This window comes from Musca domestica, unplaced genomic scaffold, assembly GCF_030504385.1.
Source record: "Musca domestica strain aabys unplaced genomic scaffold, Musca_domestica.polishedcontigs.V.1.1 37, whole genome shotgun sequence".
Taxonomy (NCBI): domain Eukaryota; kingdom Metazoa; phylum Arthropoda; class Insecta; order Diptera; family Muscidae; genus Musca; species Musca domestica.
Window position 1 is genome coordinate 216,485 of NW_026712321.1, and position 23,061 is coordinate 239,545.

Here is a 23,061-nt window from a genome sequence, read left to right on the forward strand (position 1 = left end):
TTACGGCAGAGTAGATGTTTTTAGAGACATTCTACGGTAGAGTTGATGTCCCTAGGGACCATTTACGACAGATTAGATGTTCCCAGGGATCATCTACGGTAGACTAGATGTCCCAATGGAACGTCCACGGCAGAGTAGATGTTTCAGGAACTGTCTACGCTAGGGTAGATTTTGAAATGGAAAGGAGGGATCATTTATTGGCTCCAGAGACCATTTACGATAGAGTAGATATCCCGAGGTACCATTATGGCATAGTAAATGTTGCCAGGAGCCACCTATAACAGAGGAGAGTTCTTTAGGGACTATCTGAATTGAATTTGATGTGCCAAATGTCATTCACAATAGAGTTGAGGTCTTTAGGAACCATCTACAATAGAGTAGATATTCCCAGAGGCCATCTACGATTGAAAAGATCTTCCCATGGATCATCTACGTTAAAGTAGATATTCCCAAGGACCATCTACGATAGAGTAGATGTCCCCAGGAAGCATCTACGGCAGAGTAGATGTCCCCAGGGACTATCTACGGCAGAGTATATGTCCCCAGCGACCATCTACGATATATTAAATGTACCTATGGAGCACCTACATTATAGTAGACGTGCCTATGGAGCATCTACCTTAATGTAGATGTCCCCAGGGACCATCTACGGTAGAAAAAATGTCTCTAGGGGTTATCTACGACAGAAAATATGTTCCCAGGGATCATCTATAGGCTCCAGAGTCCATCTACAATAGAGCAGATATCCCGACAGATCACCTATGGTAGAGTAGATGCTCCCAGGGGCCATCTACAATAGAGGAAAAGCCTACAATAGAATGGATTTCCCAAGAGTCCATATACAATAGAGTTAAGGCCTTTTGGAACCATCTATAATGGAGTATATGCTCCCAGGGGCCATCAGCAATAGAGTATATGTTTTTAAGGACTATCTACGGTATCCCAAGGGATAATCTACGGTAGAGAAGATGTGCCCAAGGACCATCTACGCTAGAGTAGATGTCCCCAGGGACCGTCTACGGTAAAGTAGATATCTCCATGGACCATCTGCGGTAAAATAGATGTTCCCATGGACCATTTACATTAAAGTAGATCACCTCAGAGTAGATCAAAATAGAGTAGATGTTCTCTGATACCATCTACGGTGGAGTACATGTCGCTATGGAGCATGTACGGTATAGTAAATGTCCCTGTAGAGAATCTATGATATTTTAGATGTCTCTATAGAACATCTACGTTAAAGCAGATGTCCCCATAGACAATCTACATTTAAATAGATGTCCCCAGGGACCACCTACGATAATGTAGATGCCCCATGGACCATTTACAATAGAGTAGATGCTCCCGGGGACCGCCTGTTTCTTCTTCTTTGTTTCTCTTCTGATAACCCCCGCCTGCACCCTCATTATCAACATTCTGATAATTATCAAAGTATCTCCCCCGCCACTGGCAATTGGTTTGATGAATTTGATTTATAAGCAAGTTAAAGTAATATAATTTCGAGTATAACCAATTAATTGGGTGGGGTTATGGACTTGAGATAAGCAGGGAAAAAATAAGAGCAAAAAAAAAAAAAAGATTTATAGATTTATCAATAAAATAAAACAACAACAAAAACAACAACATGGCATTATGGTAGGCAACAAATTAAGTGACAATAGCATCAAGCCAATACCATCCAGCCAGGCTGATAAGATAATAATCTGGGAAATTGTTATATGTATACATGCGACTGTCTAATAATCTTGAGTTCCGATGATAGATCCAATGTCGGACATTATACGCAACACAATAACCTTCAATGCAGGAGGCAGCTATATTACGTTCGAAGTACAAGCAACTTTCTATTATTATTCGAACAGATAATGGTTGTTCTTTCTCATTCACCCTCTCTCCCCTCTCTCTCTCGCTCTCACTCTCAATGGTGTTGACTTGGGGTTTCTATCTATTCTATTTGTGGGTTTTTATTTTTTGCTGAATATAAATACAAATCTCTCGATTGACCACCTTTAATAAACCTTTGCCCTTACCCAGCCATAATAGCGAGATTGTCTGTGCAACACTCTCACACACACGTTTCATTGCTAGACCCCAGCTGATAACCTCTGGTTGTTATAACGCAACAACTTTGACTTGTATTATCTGTCTTGTTGTGAAGCTACGCCACACAGAGGTTGCCCCTGCCGACAATAAATAAATTGTGAAAGACATTCAACCAAAAAAAAAGTAGGGAAAAAAAAAAGAATCTTGGAAATATGATGAGTTTTGCTTGGCTTCTTACTTAACAATTGTGCTTGGGCCATAATCTCGGAACCGAGAAGCAAACCGAAACCAAATGGCTGATAACAACTCCGGGCAGCAGAGGCAGACAGACACAATGTCAGACGCAGAGGCAGATAGTCAGACAGACAGCAATGAAAGCGAAAGAATCAACAACGATTGAAGATTTCACATACTGACAAAAATGTGTTCTACACTTCCAGGGGTGATGATGATATCTCCTCTACTCACCACTCCACTCCCTCCTCCCTCATCATTTCTTTGACCATGTTGTGAGTAATTTTTTTTTTTTCTCACAGACTGGCACAATCTCAATTCTCTATTGACATCAATTGTAAATTTATATATTTTTTTCGTATTTTTGCATCATCGACAAGTAAACAGACCGACCGACGGACGGATGGACAGACATACAAACACAGTTCCATGGAAAATTATAAATAAGTCAACCATAAAAATATCAATAAGAAAACGAAGTAGAATGAAAAAAAAAAACAAAATTAAAGAAAAATAAATAGCTAAGGAGGAAATGGAAATGTTTACAACCTTCAACTGGGAGGAGGTGACAAGTTGGACAAAATAATACGAAGAAAAAAGCATCTACAATGACATAGATGTCCCTTAGTGGTTGTCTACAATGGAGTAGATGCCCCCAGGGGAGATCTATAATAGAGAAAATATAGCTAGGAGAGATCTATAAGAGAGTAGGTGCCGCTAGGGCCATCTACAATAGAGTATATGCGACAAGAGGCGATTCACAATAGGGTAAATACCAACAACGGCTCCTACACAGGATCCCACCTACAACCTACAATAGAGTAGATGCCCCCTGGGACCATCTACAACAGAGTAGATGTTCTCCCGGACCATCAACGATAGTGTAGATGTCCCATGGGAACATCTACAATAGAGTAGATGTCCCCTGGGAACATCTACAATGGAGTAGATGTCCCCTGGGAACATCTACAATGGAGTAGATGTCCCCTGGGACAATCTGCAATAGAGTAGATGTCCGCTGGGACTATCTACAATAGAGTAGATGTCCCCTGGGTACACCTACAATAGAATATATCCCCTGGAACCATCTACAATAGAGTAGATGTCCCCTGGGACCATCTACAAAAGAATAGATGTTCTCTCGGACCATCTACAAAAGAGTAGATGTTCTCTCGGACCATCTATAATACAGTAGATGTCCGCTGGGAACATCTACAATAGCGTAGATGTCCGCTGGGAACATCTACAATAGCGTAGATGTTCCCTGGAAACATCTACAATAGCGTAGATGTCCCCTGGGAACATCTACAATAGCGTAGATGTCCGCTGGGAACATCTACAATAGAGTAGATGTCCCCTGGGAACATCTACAAAAGCGTAGATGTCCACTGGGAACATCTACAAAAGCGTAGATGTCCCCTGGGAACATTTACAATGGAGTAGATGTCCCCTGGGACAATCTGCAATAGAGTAGATGTCCCCTGGGACCATCTACAATAGAGTAGATGTCCCCTGGGACTATCTACAATGGAGTAGATATCCCCTAGGACCACCTACAATAGAGTAGATGTCCCCTGGGACCATCTACAATAGAATAGATGTCCCCTGGGACCATCTACAATAGAGTAGATGTCCCCTAGGACAACCTACAATAGAGTAGATGTCCCCTGGGGCCATCTACAATAGAATATATGTCCCCTGGGACCATCTACAATAGAGTAGATGTCCACTGGGAACATCTACAAAAGCGTAGATGTCCCCTGGGACCATCTACAATAGAGTAGATGTCCCCTGGGACCATCTACAATAGAGTAAATGTCCCCCTGGGACAATCTACAATAGAGTAGATGTCCCATGGGAACATCTACAATAGAGTAGATGTCCACTGGAACCAGATACAATGGAGTAGATGTCCCCTGGGACCATCTACAATTGAGTAGATGTCCCTTGGGACCATCTACAAAGGAGTAGATGTCCCTGGGACCATCTACAATAGAGTAGATGTCCCCTGGGAGCTTCTACAATAGAGTACATGTCCCCTGGGAGCATCTACAATAGAGTACATGTCCCCTGCGAGCATCTACAATAGAGTAGATGTCCCCTGGGAGCATCTACAATAGAGTAGATGTTCCCTGGGACCATCTATAATAGAGTAGATGTTCCCTGGGACCATCTATAATGGAGTAGATGTGCCCTGGGACCATCTACAATAGAGTAGATATCACCTGGGACCATCTACAATAGAGTAGATATCCCCTGGAACTATCAACAATGGAGTAGATGTCCCCTGGGACCACCTACAATAGAGTAGATGTCCCCTGGGACCATCTACAATAAAGTAGATGTACCCTGGGAACATCTACAATTGAGTAGATATCCTCTGGGACCATTTACAATAGAGCAGATGTCACCTGGGACCATCTACAAAAAAGTACATGTCCCCTGGAACCATATACAATAGCGTAGATGTCCCCTGGGAACTTCTGCAATAGATGTAGATGTGTTTGGGGCCCCCTAAAATAGAGTAGATCTACAAAAGATGTCTCCAAGAAGCATCTGCAATAAAGTAATTATACCAGTAACCATCTGAAAAATATTTAATGACACCTAAGGCCATCGACAATAGATTATATGTCCTCAGGAGAGATCCACAATAAAGTTTATAATCCCAGAGATCATCTGCAAAAGAGTAGACGCCATCTGGGATCACCTACAATGATGTAGATGTCCCCAGAGGACATTTACAATGAAGTATGTGATCCCAGACACCATCTACAAAAAATAGACGACCCCAAGCACCATTCAGAATATCGTAAATGGTCCCAGGGGCCATCAACAGAATAATAGATGTCACCAGGAACCAACTTCAGAATAGTAGATGTCTCCAGTAGCCATCTTCAAAAGCGTAGGTGTTGCTAGGAGTCATCTTCATTAGTATGGATGCAGCTAGGAGTCATATCCAATACAGTAGATGCTTCCCGCGCCCATTTCCAAAGAATAGATTTCTATAGGGACCACCTTCCAAATATTCCTAGGATCTAACTACAATGGCTGCGAGGGACCATCTACAAAAGTATATAGGGGTCACCTACGCTTAGAGAAGCCCCTCCCTTAAAGTACATGATCCTAAGATACTTCGTCCCCTGAAACCCTCCCAACAAGGCCTCCTTTCATCTTAGAACACGTTACTATTTAAAATTTCCCCAAATTTTAGATTTTATCTCCTTGGGTTTCTTGCAAAAAAAAATACTCCTAACCATCATTAATGTCAGCTCCGATGATAAATGTTGATGGCATGAACCGTTTTCTCGCTTATGTTCTTCTCTAATTTCTTGTTCGTTTTTCGTTGTTGCTTTGTTTTTGCGCTTACCTTTTCTGCAGCTGATGAAACAGCTATCGATGATTGTTGTACACCTTCGGCGCGACTAGAGTGTTTTTCATAGCATGTGGAACAAATTTGCACCATGCCTGCAGGTGGGGGGGGAGAGAGAACGAGAGAAAAACGTTAATTTCTTTGAATTCCTCTTTGGCGGAGTTTTTTCTGCTGTTTCTGCTTACCTTGAGGGCTAATGGGACTAGCATTTTTATAGGCTGTCATTGCTTTTATGAATGGATAGTAGGGTTCTCGCTCCGCATTTGGACAACAATAGACCAGTCTTAATTGTGAGGATGGGGCATCGGTGCCGCAGGTATAGCAAACAAATTTGGCTCGTTCCACAACCGAGGCGGGTTTTTTCCTTAGATAATAGTTGCGTTCGCTTTCGGGTATTTGATTAGTCTGCGAAAGAGAGGAAGAGAGAGGGGGAAATATAAATTAATGTCTAAAGTTTTAAACAAATGTTACAAAATATTATTAATTTTTAATCGAATCAGAGTTCAAATTATGAATATTTTAAAAAACCCTTGAAGAGATGGCCTTTTAAGCCCAGTTGAATGAGAATCTCGATGAGATTTGAAGCAGTCCGGCTGTATGAGAAATTTCATAGAAAATCCTCAAAAAGTCGATATCATTCGAGGATATTAACTCTTCAATAGATGTCAAGCGAGGACATCTACTCTACTGTAGATGTCATCCGAGGGCAACTGCTCTATATCTACTCTACTGTAGATGTCATCCGAGGATAGTAGATGCCTTCTGACGACATGTAATCTACAGTAGATGCTTTCGGACGACATCTACTCTACAGTAGATGCCTTCTGATGACATCTACTCTACAGTATATGCCTTCTGACGACATCTACTTTGCTGTAGATGCCTTCGGACGACATGTATTTGACAGTAGATGCTTTCGGACGACATCTACTCTACAGTAGATGCCTTCCGACGGCATCTACTCTACAGTAGATGCCTTCTGACGACGTCTACTCTGCAGTAGATGCCTTCCGACGGCATGTACTCTGCAGTAGATGCCTTCCGACGGCATGTACTCTACAGTAGTTGCCTTCTGACGACATCTACTCTACAGTAGATGCCTTCCGACGGCATCTACTCTACAGTAGTTGCCTTCTGACGACATCTACTCTACAGTAGATGCCTTCCGACGGCATCTACTCTACAGTAGATGCCTTCTGACGACATCTACTCTACAGTAGATGCCTTCTGACGACATCTACTCTACAGTAGATGCCTTCTGACGACATATACTCTACAGTAGATGCCTTCTGACGACATCTACTCTACAGTAGATGCCTTCCGACGGCATCAACTCTACAGTAGATGCCTTCTGACGACATCTACTCTACAGTAGATGCCTTCTGACGGCATCTACTCTACAGTAGATGCCTTCTGACGACATATACTCTACAGTAGATGCCTTCTGACGACATCTACTGTGCTGTAGATGCCTTCTGACGACATCTACTCTGCTGTAGATGCCTTCTGACGACATATATTCGACAGTCGATGCCTTCTGACGGCATCTACTCTACAGTAGATGCCTTCGGACGACATATATTCGACAGTAGATGCTTTCGGACGACATCTACTCTACAGTAGAGGTCTTCTGATGACATCTATTCGACCTTAGATGCCTTCTGACGACATCTATTCGACAGTAGATGCCTTCTGACGACATCTATTCGACAGTAGATGCCTTCTGAAGATGACATCTACTCTAGAGTAGATGCCATCTACTCATCATGTCATCTGCGGATGACATCTACTCTAGAGTAGATGCCTTCTGACGACATCTACTCTATTCGACAGTAGATTTCTTCGGATGACATCTACTCTAGAGTAGATGCCTTCTGAGGACATCTACTCTACAGTAGATGCTGTCTGACGACATCTACTCTACAGTAGATGCCTTCTGACGACATCTACTCTGCTGTAGATGCCTTCTGACGACATCTACTCTGCTGTAGATGCCTTCGGACGACATCTATTCGACAGTAGATGCATTTTGACGACATCTATTCGACAGTAGATGCATTTTTGACGACATCTATTCGACAGTAGACGACATCTACTCTGCTGTAGATGCCTTCGGACGACACTACTCTACAGTAGATGTCATCCGAGGACAGTAGATGCTTTCTGACGATATGACGATATCTTCTGTACAGAAGATGTGTTTTGAGGGACCCCAGCGGCTATCTATAATAGAGTATATGCCCTTTAAGATCATGTACAATATAGCAGATGCCCTTAAGAACCATCTACAATAGAGGAGATGCCCTTAAGGGCAATCTACGGTAGAGTAGATACCTTTGGAGCCATTTACTGTACAGTAGATGCCCTTAGGGTCCTTCGAGGCTTTGGAATTTGTTTCCGAAATCCTCAATTTAACAGTGGAGTAGATGCCCTTAAGGGCAATCTACGGTAGAGTAGGTACCTTAGGGTCCTTCGAGGCTTTGGACTTTGTTTCCGAAATCCTAAATGTTCACACCCCCATTTGCCTTTTGCCCTCTTGACTTCTGGACACCTTTCCCATCTTGTTTTTTTTTTTTTCTTTGACTCACTGACTTGCCCGTTCCTTCATTCATTCAATCAGTCAGCCAATAATAATCAGTCAATAAAGCGAAAAAAGTTTAAATTCTTCTGTCAAAAGACGATTTATAACAGCTGAGCCGAAACAGCTGCCTGAACAACACAAAGCGAGCTCGTCGTCATCGTTCCCTTTCACCCAGCAGTTGGAACCCCCTTGCCAGCCCTCCTCTGTGTGTGGTAGAAGATGTGGTGGCCTTCGCAAGTTTTCATGTGCTGTTGTTGTTGTTGCTATTATTATATCAGTGGCTTTGGAGTTGTTGTTCCGAATATTTTCTTTTTCTTCTAATCATCAAAATATTTATGGATACATTTCGTGTTTGGTCGCAGTTTTGTAAATAAAGTGAGCAGAAAAGAAAAAAATGAAATGCCAACAACAACAACAACATGAACAACATCAACAACAAATAAAACATGACACAATAACAATAATGGCAATAAAACCAAAAAAAAAAATGGAAGGAGGAAAAAACCCCGACAAAAAGAAACATTTCAAAATCATTTTTTTTTTTGATTTGAAACAGTTTCGGTTCGCGTTTTTTTTCAAGCTTTTTCTTTCTTTTTGGGGTTTTTTTGCAAAGCGTGCTGCTATCGCAAAAAATATGATGAGTTTTTGGGAAGGGAGGGGGGCGGATGGTTTGTGGTTTTTGTTTGTTTGTTTTTTTTCGGTAATTTAGAGCATGGATTCCTCCAACCATTAGCCAGGCCGCCGCATTAGTGCAGAGTGAACTTGCCGGTGTGTGTCTAACTGTGTGTTTGTCTATCTGTGTGTGGGTTTTTGGCCCCATGATAAATTCATTGCCGCCTTGCTTCTATGGCTAGCTATTATGTTTTTTTTTTCTGTTGTTATTTCTACCACTTCTGCTCCAGGGTGTTGTTGTTGTTTTTGTTTTTGGTTTGCAATTTAATCTTTTATAGCACGGCATAGCTCAGACTGGGCTGGGAGGCAGGCAGGCAGGCAGGCTCTCTTTCCGGCAAACACTTCAAATGTCAATAAACTTGTTCATATTTTCGTTGTTGAGGTTGTTGTTGTTGCTGCTGTTGGTTGTTCTTTTTTTGTTTTTGTTTTTTTTTTTTTGGTGTGTGAAATACTTTATTTGTTTAATGAAATTTTTATGCAAATTAAAATTTGTGTGTTGTTTCTTTTTTTGTTTCTAAAGCAATGAAAGTTAAATGCCGCTGCGCTGCTGCCTGGAATCCGGTCTGCCAACCAAATGGTTTCTCTTTAAAGCGCAAAATGATTTTTTTTTTTTAAATTTATGGCGGTGTCATAAAGAATAAAGATTTGGGCAAGATTTCAAGTCATAAATTTTGGCAGAGGAAAATTATGCTTCTGCAGTAGATTTTTGTAGAGAGAAGAGCCTTCACAAAGGGGCTGCAACAGATAGAAGAGCCCTTGGAGTCAAGTTTTCCTCATTCTAATGCTTGAAAACTATTCATAACGAATTTTGCGTTTAGTTGTCTTTGAGAAAAATACTACAAAAAATGTGCCTTACTTTCATAAAAAATACTTCGTGAAATTGTTCCACAAAAAAAAATCTTAAAAAATTTAAAAAAAAATTAAGGAAATGGCCTTCGGAAAAAAATATTTAAACAAATGACCCTAAATTCTCCTGGGAAAAATATTCATGTAAAATGTCACTGCCGTTGGGCCTTTGGGAAAAAAATATCAAAAATTCAACCACTGATTGTTCCGCAAAAAAAAAATTAAAAAAAAACTCAAAAAATTGAGGAAATGGAAAAAATTTTCAAACAAGTAAAAAAGCTGTAAGTTTTAATACCCTCCACCTTACCTTTTGGTACAAATTTGGCAATTTCCAAAAAAGAGAAAAAAATAAAATCCGTTAAAAATTCTGTTAAAATCTTAAAAATACCGAATGCCAATATGACGACGTGGACCTGCATAGGCAACTTTTGTCATAAGTTATTACAATATTTAAATGCGAAACTTGAAGAAAAATCTGTTTATAATGTAGCTAAAATCATAAAAATACCGAATATAGCGAGGTACCGTTATATTGGGACTATACGAAGACGTGGACCTGTACAGACAATTTTCTGTCATAGGTTGTAGTACCCATTACGAACTTTAAATACCAAATTTAAAACAATTCCGGTGAATAATGTCGTTGAAATCATCAAAGAACCGAATATCGGGAGGTACCGTTATATGGGGGCTATATGAAGACGTTGACCAGCACAGACAATTTTCTGTCTTAGGCTGTAGTATCCATTTCGAACTTCAAATACGAAATTTGAAACAATTGCGGTGAATAATGTCGTTAAAATAACCAAAATACCGATAAAAGGAGGTTCCAAAACGTGGAGCTACATCACCCATTTTCAATACCAAAAGTTCTGCAGACATAATACACATTTGAGTAAAATTTTATCAACCTACTTCATTTCGTTCGGCAGCTAGAGTGATTTCCACAGACGAACGAACATCGCTAAATCGACAAAGATCAAGAATATATATACTTTGTGGGTTCTAAAATGTATATTTCGAGGTGCTACAAACGGAATGACAAACTTAACATACCCTCCATACTATGGTGGAGGGTATTAAAATGACCTTAAATTCTTCATTCATAGAAAATGTCACTGCCGTTGGGCCTTTGGGAAAAAATTTCAAAAATTCTCCGATTGTTCCGCAAAAAAATCTTAAAAAAACTCCAAAAAATGAGGAAATGGAAAATATTTTCAAATAATTAAGGCTTAATTGTCCTGAAAAAAAATGTTCATAAAAAATGTCACTGCCATTGGGCTTTTTGAAAAAAAAAATATTAAAAATTCACCAACTGATTTGAAACCAATAAAGAAAGATCAAAAGTGGAGATTGTATTAAAATATGTACATCGGAACAATACATATATGGCAGTCGAGTCTCACCAAATTAAAAAATTCGGTCGTATGTGCCCAAATCTACTTCACATGAGCTGATATTAACCATCTGTTGCGCAGTAACCTTGAAATTGGATAAAGGATGAGATGCGACTTGATAGAAACCCACGTCGCATTGGCCGAAAAATAGCTCGTGAGCTAAACACATCGCAATATTCCATTCGGCAAATATTGAAAAATGAGCTAGGGGTAAAGCCATTGAAATTCCAAAAAGTGCAAGAACTTACACCGCAACAGAAGGAAAATAGACTCAAAAGAACTAAAGAGTTGCTTCGCTTCACCGAAAGTGGTGAACTGCCGAGTTTGGTTTTCTCCGATGAGAAAACATTCGTTGTCCAACAGTTTGTAAACAAACAAAATGATCCGCTCGTGTTTACTTGCCAAAGAGGTCAGCTGAAAATGTGCACCTTCGGTTGGCCACCAGAACTCAAGCACCGGTCATGCTGATGGTGTGGGCCGTCATAACAGCCAATGGTCGCTCTCCGCTTGTATTAATCGACCGCAGACCTTGGAAATTCCAAAAGGACTCAGCCCCATGAGGTTCCCCGCTTCATTTCCAGCGCACAATGGCCACCAAAATCCCCGGATTGTGTCTGGAGTATTTTGGAAAACAAGGTTGGCACTAAAAAATACCAAAGTGTCGATCACCTCAAGCAAGCGCTTCGCCGGAAATGGTCCAAAATACCGCAGAGCAACATTCGGGCAGCGTGTGGCAGTTTCATTGGCCGTTTGAAGGCCATAATTCGTACCAAAGGTGACCAATTCGAACAAATCTTAACTTGTTCTAAATTTTGATGCTATTTCCGACATTTTTTTCATTTCATTCAATAAAATTTAAAAAAAAATGTAAAAATTAGGGCGTTTTACTTTGTTGCAGTTTTTTTTTTATTTCACCCTGTATATGTGGAAGCTATATCCAAATCTGAACCGATATCAATCAAATTTGACACAGGTATTTCCGAACTGTACCTGATATCTGGTACCAAATATGATTTTTGTGGAGTGCATATTACGAAAGTGAGGGACATAAACACAACATCGGATGAAAAAAAAAAAATATGGGAGCCATAGGCAAATCTCAATCGATTTTGAATTTGAAAAAATTGAAGCATTTGCTTCTAGACTAAATTCGGTCGTATGTGCCAAAATGCACTTCTTTTCGGCTGATATTAACCATTTGGTGGATCATGGACGTGTAATCGGATACATGGAAGCTACATCCCAGTCTGAATCGATTTTGTTAAAATTTGGCAGAAGTACTTCTAAGCTGTATCTAATATCTGGTGGTAGAGTGCATACTACGTAAGTGAGGGACTCAAACACCTATAAGACCTATAGCTATATCTGAAGCGATTTTTACCAAATTTGAAGTACTTTCTTCTAGAATCAATTCGGCTCAATGTGCCGCAATACGTACTTTTTTGACGAATATTTTACATATAGCGCACAATAAATTGAAATCGGACGAAAAAATATATATGGAAGCTATGCCAAATTCTGAACCAGCAGAGGTATTTTGGAGCTGTATCTCATATATCATTGTTGTAGAGTGTATATTTCGAAAGTGAGGGAGTTAAACGCCAAATCGGATGAAAAATATGTATGGAAGCCATAGATATATCTGAAGCGAAATTCGCTAAATTAAAAATACTTGCTCCTAGGCTCACTTCGGTCTTATGAGCCCAAATCCACTCCAATTGGGCTGATATTAATCATCTGATGCACAATAACCTTAAAATCGAATAGATATATGCATGGAAGCTATATCCAAATCTGAATCGATCTCGATAAAATTTAGCAGATGTATTCCGGAGCTGTATCTGATATCTGGTACCAAAATCCCATTGTTGTAGAAGAGCATATTACGAAAATGAGGGACTTAAACACAAAATCGAAAAATATTTAAGGGAGCTATATATATGTGTACCGATTTATTGACACACCAAAACCAATTCCATATCTCATTCCAGATACCAACAGAGACCTCAAGATCAAATTTCTGGCTGTGAGCTCAATACATTCACTCAATACCAAATATAGTACCACTTAGTAGTTTTCGTAAAAAAAAACATAACGAATTCCAAAACTATCCTCCATATCTTAACCACAGACAGCTAGAATGATATCTATATTTCAGCTCTTTATTTTCGCCCATTACCAAATTTAGTACCATTTAGTACAAATGTAGTACGCATATTCAAGACCAACTACTTCTCCCAACCGCAGACACCAACAGTGACATTCATATAAAATTTCAGGATTTCCTTCCTATTTCTTTTTCCAATTCCAAATTTAGTACCAATCAGTTCTATTCGAAAAATTTTAGTGCACATTTCCAATAACAAATCTATATCTTAAAAACAGACATCAATAATGACATCCATATCAAATTTAGGGTTTTCAGCTCTATTTCTTCACTTTATACCAAGTTTAGAACTATTTAGTACTTTTCGTACAAATATAGTACACATTTCAAAAATCATCTCCATATCTCAATTCCAGATACCAACAGAGACCTAAATTTCAAATTTCAGGATTTCACATCTGTTCCTTCACCCAATACCGAATTTAGTGGCATTTACCACTTTTCGAACAACTACAGTACGCATATTCAAAACAACCTCCATACCTCAATTCCAGATGCCAACAGAGACTTCAATATCAAATTTGAGGATTCCAGACCTGTCCCTTCACCCAATACCAAATTTAGTACCGTTTAGTACTTTTCGTACAATTGTAGTATGCATTTCCAAAACCACTTTCATATCGAAAATCCAAATACCTAGAGAGACCTCTATATCAAATTTGAGGATTCCAGACCTATCCCCTCACCCTATACCAAATTTATTACCGTTTTGTACTTTTCGTACACTTTTAGTACGCATATCTAAGAAATCAATTCCAGAAATCAACACAGCCTTCAATATCAAATTTGAGGATTCCAGCCCTACCCCTTCACCGTACAACAAATTTAGTACCATTTAGTACAAATCCGGATACCAAGAGAGACCTCAATATCAAATTTCAGGATTCCAGCTCTATCCCTTTACTCAGAACCAAATTTGATACCATTCAGTACTCTTCGTAAACTTATAGTACACATGCATACATTATAGTACACATTTCAAAAACCATCTCCTTATCTTAATTCCAGATACCAAGAGAGACTTCAACATCAAATTTCAGGATTTCACATCTGTTCCTTCAGCCAATACCAAATTTAGTGACATTTAATATTTTTCAACTAAAGCATATCAAAAAGAACAAATCTCAATTCCAGATGCCAACGGAGACGTCAATATAAAATTTAAGGATTCCAGTCCTATCCCATCACCCAATACCAAATTTAGTACCATATCTCAATTTAAGATACCAACAGAGACCTCAATATCAAATCCCAGGTTTTCAGCTATATTCCTTCACCCAATACCAAATTTAGTACTATTTCCTACGATAATGGGACACATTTCCGAAACCACCTCCATATGTCCAGACTAAATATGAACAGTGAGCCACATACCAAATTTCAGTTTAAAGCACTATATGTTCACCCAATACCAAATTGTAATATAGTACTATTTAGTACTTTTCGTGTACTTGTAGTACCCATAGCCAAAACTATCTCCTTTTTCACAAACCTACCACCAACAGGGACAGTACAAAATTTTAAAATTCCAGCTTCATCCGTTCACCCTTAACCAAACTGTTCCTAATTTAGTACCATTTAGTACAAGTCTTACACTTAGTACACATTTCCAAAACCATCTTCATATATCAAACTTTCTTTCCAATCATGATTCGCATATCACATTTCAAGTTTGTAGCTTTATCCGTTCATAAAGTACCAAATGGTACATTCTTAAAACTTTTCAAACTTTTTATAATCTTATTCGAATTTCCAAAAATTCCATATGTCTAGCTCACTCTGTTTGTTCAATAAGAAATATTAAATTTTTAGTACTTTTCGTACCCTTTTGGCACGAATTTACAAAAGCCCAGCCTTAACACACCTATGCGGCAAGAATTAACCTCGTGCAAAATTTCAAGATTCCAGCTTCAGCCGTTTCGTTTAGGCGTTGATTTTCAGTCAGTCAGTTATTTCACTAGCCTTTTATGTAAATATAGTTTTAATATTTATTTTAAATATTTTTTATTTACAATGTTTTTCTTTAATTTTCAAATAATTTTTGTTTTTTTTTTTTTTTTTTTCCACGAAACCCACCCTAATATCCTCGCCACCCCACAATATAAAAATTTATTGTATAATTATTCCATGAACTATTTGTATTTAATTTACACTCATTGAACACAATGTGTGTATAACGGTATTTTTATTTGTTTTGTTTTGTTTTTGCTTTTTTCACAGTTGTTTTCATTCAGCACACTGCCAGCCAACGCAACTTTTTTTATTGTTGTTTATTTTTATTTCAATTACCTTTTCATTTTGTTTATCCTTTAATATTAAATATGTTTTCAATTTTTTATAATCCCTCCAACAGCCATTATTGTTGGAAATGTGGTGGCTGCCGCTGCTGCTGCTGTTGTTATTTGTTGTCGTTGTTGTTGGGGGTGGTGTTGACGACGGCGTCAGCGTTGCCATTGTTGAAGTTGACGTTATCGTTGATGCCATCGTCGTTGTTGTATCCAATGATTTATTGAAAATTACATTATTAATTGAGGTAGTTGGGGCAATGTGATGGCTGTTGTTGTTGGTGGCATTACCACCATTCATTTGATTGTGGTTAACAATGACAGTGGCGGCTTTTTTCGTTTCCATGTTGATGTTAACATCATTGTTATTGCTTTGGTTTGTATTGTTGTTATTATTATTATTATTATTATTTGTGTGATAGATTTTACTGCCACTACCGGTACCACTAACACCACTTATGGCCACACCGGTGTTGCCAATATATTTATTATTGTATTGGTTAGTAATGGAGTTAACACATTCCCCACTAACACCACCAACGACGCCGCCACCACCATTGTGCTTAATGGTGGCGTTGCCGTCAATTTGCTTTGCTTTGCCAGCCGATGACGTATGATTAACGGTGGTGTCACATAAAACAGTGGCAATGGCCGTATCATTTTTAGACATTTCTTGATTATGTTTCCACTTTTTATAAACCATGGTACACGGGGAATAATGGGGGAATTAAACAAGATTGATGTTTGCTTGCTTGTTTTACTTGTTTTTGGCTTAATTATATTTGTACTACACACACACGCACACACTGGGCTCTGACACTTGCACTTTTGATCTTTTCGATTATTGAATTTAGCTCTCTTTGGCTTTCTCTCACTCACAACACTCTCGCTCTGAGTGGGGGTTCTTTTTTTTCACACTTAATATGGTTGCTTTGTTTTGTTTTGTTTGGGGGCAGGCAGGCGGGCAGGCACACAACCTCTCGCACTAACACGAATAACTGTGACACCGTTGAGAACTGGGAACAATGTGCCGGTCTCGGTGGTGTTAAACGGCGACGACTACGTAAACGACGGCGTCACAAATTGTTAAAGGAGGGTTAAGCTTGGGCTAATGATTAATTTAAACACAAACTCATGGAGTATAATTGTTTTGACTTTTTTCTTTTTGCTGCTGTTATTTTTGTTGTTGTTGTTGCACACATTACACATTGACATAGTCGGGAGCACTTATTACATGTAGGAATATGTATTTTTTGTATATGTATGTATGTACGGTTGTTGTTGATTTATGTTTCAACTGCAAGGGGAGTAGAGGGGGCAAAAATGAACAAGATTCTTGTAAACATAACAGCACATTGTTGGTATAAAATGAAGTAAGAACAATTGAATAACCGAGCTACCAACCGACCGACCGACCGACCGAATGACTGAAAGACAAACGACGACTGAACGTATGAACGACTGAAGCAAACACAGCAATGTATTGTTTGTTGCTGCGACGACGACGATGACGGCGGCGGAGATGGAGACGAAGACGCAACGGTGTATGGCGGTGGTGTGCCGTGTAATGTCTACGACGATGATGATTATGATGTTTGTTGTATTGTGTGGAGTTGTTGCTGTTGTTGTAGGTTACTTATGTTACATTTAATAAGCTTTTTTTATTACTACTTTAATTGTTGGTGCTGTTGTTGTTGCTGCCATTTCTTTATTGTTATAATTTTCTCTTGTAGGTAAATACTCGTTGCTCACCGTGGCATTGCTGTGTTATGGCTCTGCGCTATTGTTGTTATTGCAAATTTAATACACATAATTAATTGTTTGTTTATTTATTTTGATGTGTGTGTGTGTACCGTTGTGCGTGAAATATGCGTCTTTTTTTGTTGGGCCAACGTAAAATTCTTGTTGTCAGAGGAATAGAAAAGTAAACGACCAACCGGAGAAATGAAGCTGTGTTTATTTTTCTTTTGCCCATTCAAAACAAAAATGTGGAAGAGGGGTTGTAATGTATGTTGGTTGGTTCATATGTAGAAGAATAATAACCAGACACACATATCCATCCATATATTGTCGGTTTATTCTTTTTCCATTCACTGCGATATGAAAGTATCATCATCATCTGAACACCAAACACACACACATCTCTTGCCAAGATGTGGTGTTGTTATTTGCTTTTCAATGGAAGATGAAAACAACCACCATCAAACAACCATTCTTTTGTGGCGTAAAATAGGTAACCATGGGAGCAGAAATAGATTTAATCCCAGAAATAATTTTCCAGAAAAATATATGAAATTTAATAAAGGAAATTTTCCATATTTCAGCTAGGCATTAATGAAATTATAGCAAATTTTCTCAAAAATTTTAGATCCAAACAAATAATTATAAAAAATCCTAGAATTGGTTATAAGCTGGTTTTCAATATAAACGTGGGAAATAATCCGAAAAATTTTGGATTTTTTAAAACAATTTTTCGAAAATAGACATTTATATCCCTTTTGAGTGTATAAATTAAAGTGTGGCCAGAAAGCTTTATGAAATTTATTGAAAGCCTGCATCATTCTAATAAGGAATCACGATCACCTTCCATTCTATAATTATCTTCATTTTGTTCTTTTGAACTCATGATGTGATAAGGTAATTTAATGGTTGACTCGATGGCTATATGAAGTGTTATTAAGCAATAATTGCTCTAAAACTGTCAAGATCGAACAATGCATTTTTTGTGATAACAAATCACGTGTATAGAATGACTTTTTCGGTATATTTCTCCCCATTTATCAGTGTTTGTTTTGATCCTAAACTCATCTTATTCGTCTTCACAATTCATATTCAAATTGGAATTTAGAATTTAGAAATTCACTCTTTTCATAGAGTGTTAAGAATGTTTTTAACGTATATTTTTATATTTCCATTCACTTATTTTTCTTAAAATAATCAAATAACTTCAAGTTTTCACTTTTGTGGTAGAAAAATTGATGAGTGGCCAGTTGGCTTTAAACCAATCGATAGTAATCGATTAAAGTCGCTTGACATAATCATCAATCGGTCGTTTAGGTATTTGTTTCTCTTTCTTCATGCATATCCTCTTCCGTTGATGTCATTGAGAGATCTCTGCCGTCTATTGCTTATCAACCGTTATCAATGCATTTGTGCAAATGAGAGAAAGAGACTTTGATTGCAAGGGAGAGACATACGATTAAATGGGACATAATTAAGATGTAAATAAAAAAGCAGTAAAAAAACTTAAAATGGAATTGATTTGGTGGCAAATTATTGGTGATTGAGAAAATAGGGATATATTTAAGTTATGTTAATCTCATATAGGTATTTTATAACAAAATTAGTTATGGCAAGACAGACGTTCCAGGCAACGGTATATTTCGAAAGAGGGAATGTCCCATAAACGGAAACTACGTTTTTCCCTCCTTCTCTCTCTCTCTCTCTCTAGGTTAATCACACATGTGGCACTGCATTGCATTTGTTTTGTCTTTCGGATCAAGAGAGCGAGAGAGAGAGAGGAGACCTTAATTGTAAAACCTTATTGTTATCAATGGAATTTGCATGATTGACAGATTGAGTCTCAATAAAAATGGATCTCTTGCATATTCACTCTCTTTTGCCAATCATAATAGTTATTTGTAATTTATTATTTGCATTTAAATAGCCTTGCAGTGTTTGGGAAGAAAAAAAATACAAAACAAAAACAAGAAAAACTACGCAATTGTCTCAGATTTAATTTTTTCTTATCATCAATTAGAGAACACGTTTACGTTGTGTTGCTTGCTTCCTTTTGCTTTTCGTATTTATTTCCTAATGTAAGCCAAAGGCTAAAGAGATGTTTGCCTTCTGGTCTGGTCAGGGTTGTTAAGGGGGGGAGGGGGAAGAGGCTAGGGTTGTTGTTGTGATTGTGTGGAAAGAGGAATCAAAACCAGTTGTCTTTTATGGATTAAAAAAGGACAAAACAAAAAAAGGAAAAAAGGTATTCGGGTCACATTTTCCATGGTTGTCACAAAATATTATTGCACACACAGATGTACACATGTACACACACAGATAAAACCACAACCAAGGGTGGTTGCTGGCATCCCCTGCCTTGTAGGAAGGAAATTCCTCCCCTTTTTCTTTCTGCTTCTGCTGCTGCCAATAAAAATAAACAATAAACGGTTTTGCATAGAAGTTTTTTTAAGAATTTTGATGACCAATATTTCCGGTTTTATATAGAATATGTTTTTGTTTTATTTTAAATATTTTTTTCTCTCTTTTCAAATGTTTGAAATCCAAATACAAACTTTCATTTTTTTTTTGTTGTTTGCAAAGAAGCCACAAAAATCTTGTATAATCAAATTTTGTTTGTTTTTATTAATTCGTTTATAATTTTAATAAATTTGTTGTTTTTTAGCTATTGTTTCTTCTTCTTTTCAAGTCAATCAATTCATCATTAATAATTATTCCAAATGCAAATAAAGGGGGGCATCACAACAGCAACAACAACAACAGAAAACAATAACATGATCTTGATGTGATGATAAGCATACGGAATGAATACAATTAAACACAATCAAAAGGAGAAGAGCCAACAGCAGCGGGCAGGCAGCAACAACAACAAGAAAATTCAACACTAAACAAGTGATTCCAATGATTTATTTTCACAAGCCACACACACACACACTCAGATATATCCATATAATGCGACACAACGCCGTTTAAATATCAACAAAACGCCAGGCAGCGAGCAAGCCACACGTAAGGCAAAACATTAAATTAACCGACTGACAGAAAGGCCGACGAATAGCCAGACGAACGAACGAACGAACGAAGCGACGACGACAGACAGACAGACCGAACAGTGCGAAAAAAATCGACGTAAACGAAACGTAACGAAAACAAAAATAATAATAATAGTAAATAAATTAATACATTATGGGGGAAGCCAACAACATGTCAGCTTGGTTACGATTTGCTACTGACGACCGACAATTCAACAAGAACGGTTCAAACCGTATCACAAAACAACGAAGCAAATGAACGACAGACATACATACACACAGACACACAAATCATGCACACTTCAAGCACACACTCACTCTCATTTAACATCCAACGAACCAACCAACCAACCCACCAACCATCTATCCATCCATCCACCAAGAGGAGGCCGACAGGCAGGCAGGCTGGCAAACGAGCAAGCAGAGCAATTCAATTCAAACAATCAAACACACTACACTCTACCTCTCTCGCAACCCAACAACCCCAATCGTCAAACATACATACACACGGACACACTCCATATATGGCACAAATGTATGCATGCATGAATGGTCATATCTGACAGTTTTGTTACCATACTCTCTTTTTCGTGGTGTTATTATTGTTGTTGAAGGGGGAAATTGGGGAAGGGGGCGATGGAAATACCAAAGCCAACAATGACGATGTCGGCGACGGAGACGGCGGCGTCGTTGGTTTGTGTGTATGTTTACTTTTGCGTTGGATGTTGATGATGATGAAAGTTTGTAGGAAAGAACAACAAAAACACACGCACGCACGCACACAAAACAATAAAGCTCCACAAACCACAAAAACGTACACGGACACGGACACAGACACACACACTCACCCCACAAAGTGCAAATAATAAAAAATGACGCTGATGACTTGACTGACTCTTGGAGTATCAACTGCCAACGCCGCCAACCGGAGAAATGAGAGCAGGCAGAGAAAAATCATAATAATAATCATCATCACTGTCAATTTGAAATAGAAGCACATGGCCACTTAGCCAAATGGGATTAGTTGAGGGGAATATAAGAAAAAGAAAATGGAGGCAAAAATACCAAAAATTTTAAATGTTAAAGGGAAAATAGGAAAATTTAAAAAAAGTAATGATAATTATGGTTTCCATAAAAACCATTGCCAATTTAAAACAGAAGAATATGGCCACCTGACAAGTTGGGATTTTTTTAAGGACAAACAAAGGAAAATAAGGAAATGAAATACCAAAAAGTTAAAAATGTTCAGGAGAATAGGAAAATTAAAATAAATTTATGATGATAATAATAATAATAATAATAATAATAATAATAATAATAATAATAATAATAATAATAATAATAATAATAAGAACTATTTCCCGTCAAGTTTTGATAAGTCAAGTTGTGAAATTGGTACTCTTTTAAAGGGAGACAAGCGAGAAATGAGGAAATAAAACACAAAAAAGTGAGAGTTTTTTTTATAGAAAATGGAACAATTTTAAAGTGGTAAAAATTAAAATCTCCAGGCAGAATTATTATTTTTTAATTGTGACTGTTAATTTAAATAAAGTGGCATGGCCAGTTGACAAATTGGGATTTTTAAGGTCAAACAAAGGAAGCTTTGGTAATATAATACCACAAGGTGAAAATGTTCAGAGTAAATAAGATAATTCAAAGAAAGCTCTAATAGTTATAATTTAAAAATAAAATAGAATGGCATAGCCAGTTGACAAGTTGGGATTTTTTGAGGTTAATTCAAGTAAAAAGGAGAAAAGATTTCAAAAAAGTGAAATTTTTCAAAAGTGGAAAGAGGAAAGCTCAGGATGGTTGTAATAATTATCATTTCCAATTAAAAAGAAGGTAACTGGCCACGTATTAAATTTGATAAGGAAGTTTTGTTCCCGTCGAGAAATCAAAAAAAGGAAATTAATCTGAAAAAGAGTAGGCGAGTCTTTCTTTATGACTATTGCTTTCAATTTCAATGGGAGGATATGTAACGAGTTATGGAAAATTTACATTTTCAAGGAAATTTAAGGACCGGGGAGCATAATAAATGAGGTAAGAAAGTTTAGCTGTTTTGAGAAAACCCAAGAAAAAAAAATACCGAATTAGAATTTTCCAAAAAATTAAAATCATGAGCAAAAATTCAGCTAAAATCATCAAAATACCGAATATAGGGAGGTACCGTTATATTGGGTCTATACGAAGACGTGGACCTGCATAGACAATTTTCTGTCATAGGCTGTTGTATCCATTACGAACTTCAAACACCAAATTTGAAACAATTCCAGTGAATAATGTCGCTAAAACCACCCAAATACCGAATACCGGGAGGTAAGGTTACAAGGAGGCTACACGAAGATGTGGACCTGCACAGACAATTTTCTGTTATAGACTACCGTATCAATTACGAACTTCAAATACCAAATTTGAAAAAATTCCGGTGAATAATGTCGCTAAAATCACCAAAATACCGAATATCGGGAGGTATCGTTATATGGGGACTATACGAAGACGTGGTCCTGCGCAGACAATTTTCTGTCATAGGCTGTAGTACCCATTACGAACTTCAAATACCAAATTTGAAATATTTCCCGTGAATGATGTCGCTAAAGTCATCAAAATACCGAATACCGGGAGGTAAGGTTATAAGGAGGCTACACGAAGACTTGGACCTGCACGGACAATTTTCTGTCATAGACTACAGTATCC

At 37.9% G+C, this 23,061-nt stretch overlaps 1 protein-coding gene across 4 annotated transcripts in view; it reads right to left on the bottom strand.

The window, feature by feature from the left end:
• Nucleotides 1–23,061, bottom strand: part of LOC101901508 (uncharacterized) — a 138,400-nt gene that overhangs the window by 102,794 nt on the left and 12,545 nt on the right. For 2 of the 4 annotated variants that reach the window (XM_059126251.1, XM_005176817.4), the window contains exons 3-4: nucleotides 5,836–6,055; nucleotides 5,648–5,745 (exon numbers count right to left, since the gene is read on the bottom strand). In XM_059126251.1, coding sequence (XP_058982234.1) covers nucleotides 5,648–5,745; nucleotides 5,836–6,055 — 318 coding nt within the window. Of the gene's footprint in view, nucleotides 1–5,647; nucleotides 5,746–5,835; nucleotides 6,056–15,602; nucleotides 17,219–20,518; nucleotides 20,626–23,061 lie in introns of those variants that run through there. The other 2 variants (XM_059126252.1, XM_011297992.3) reach the window with 2 other exon arrangements.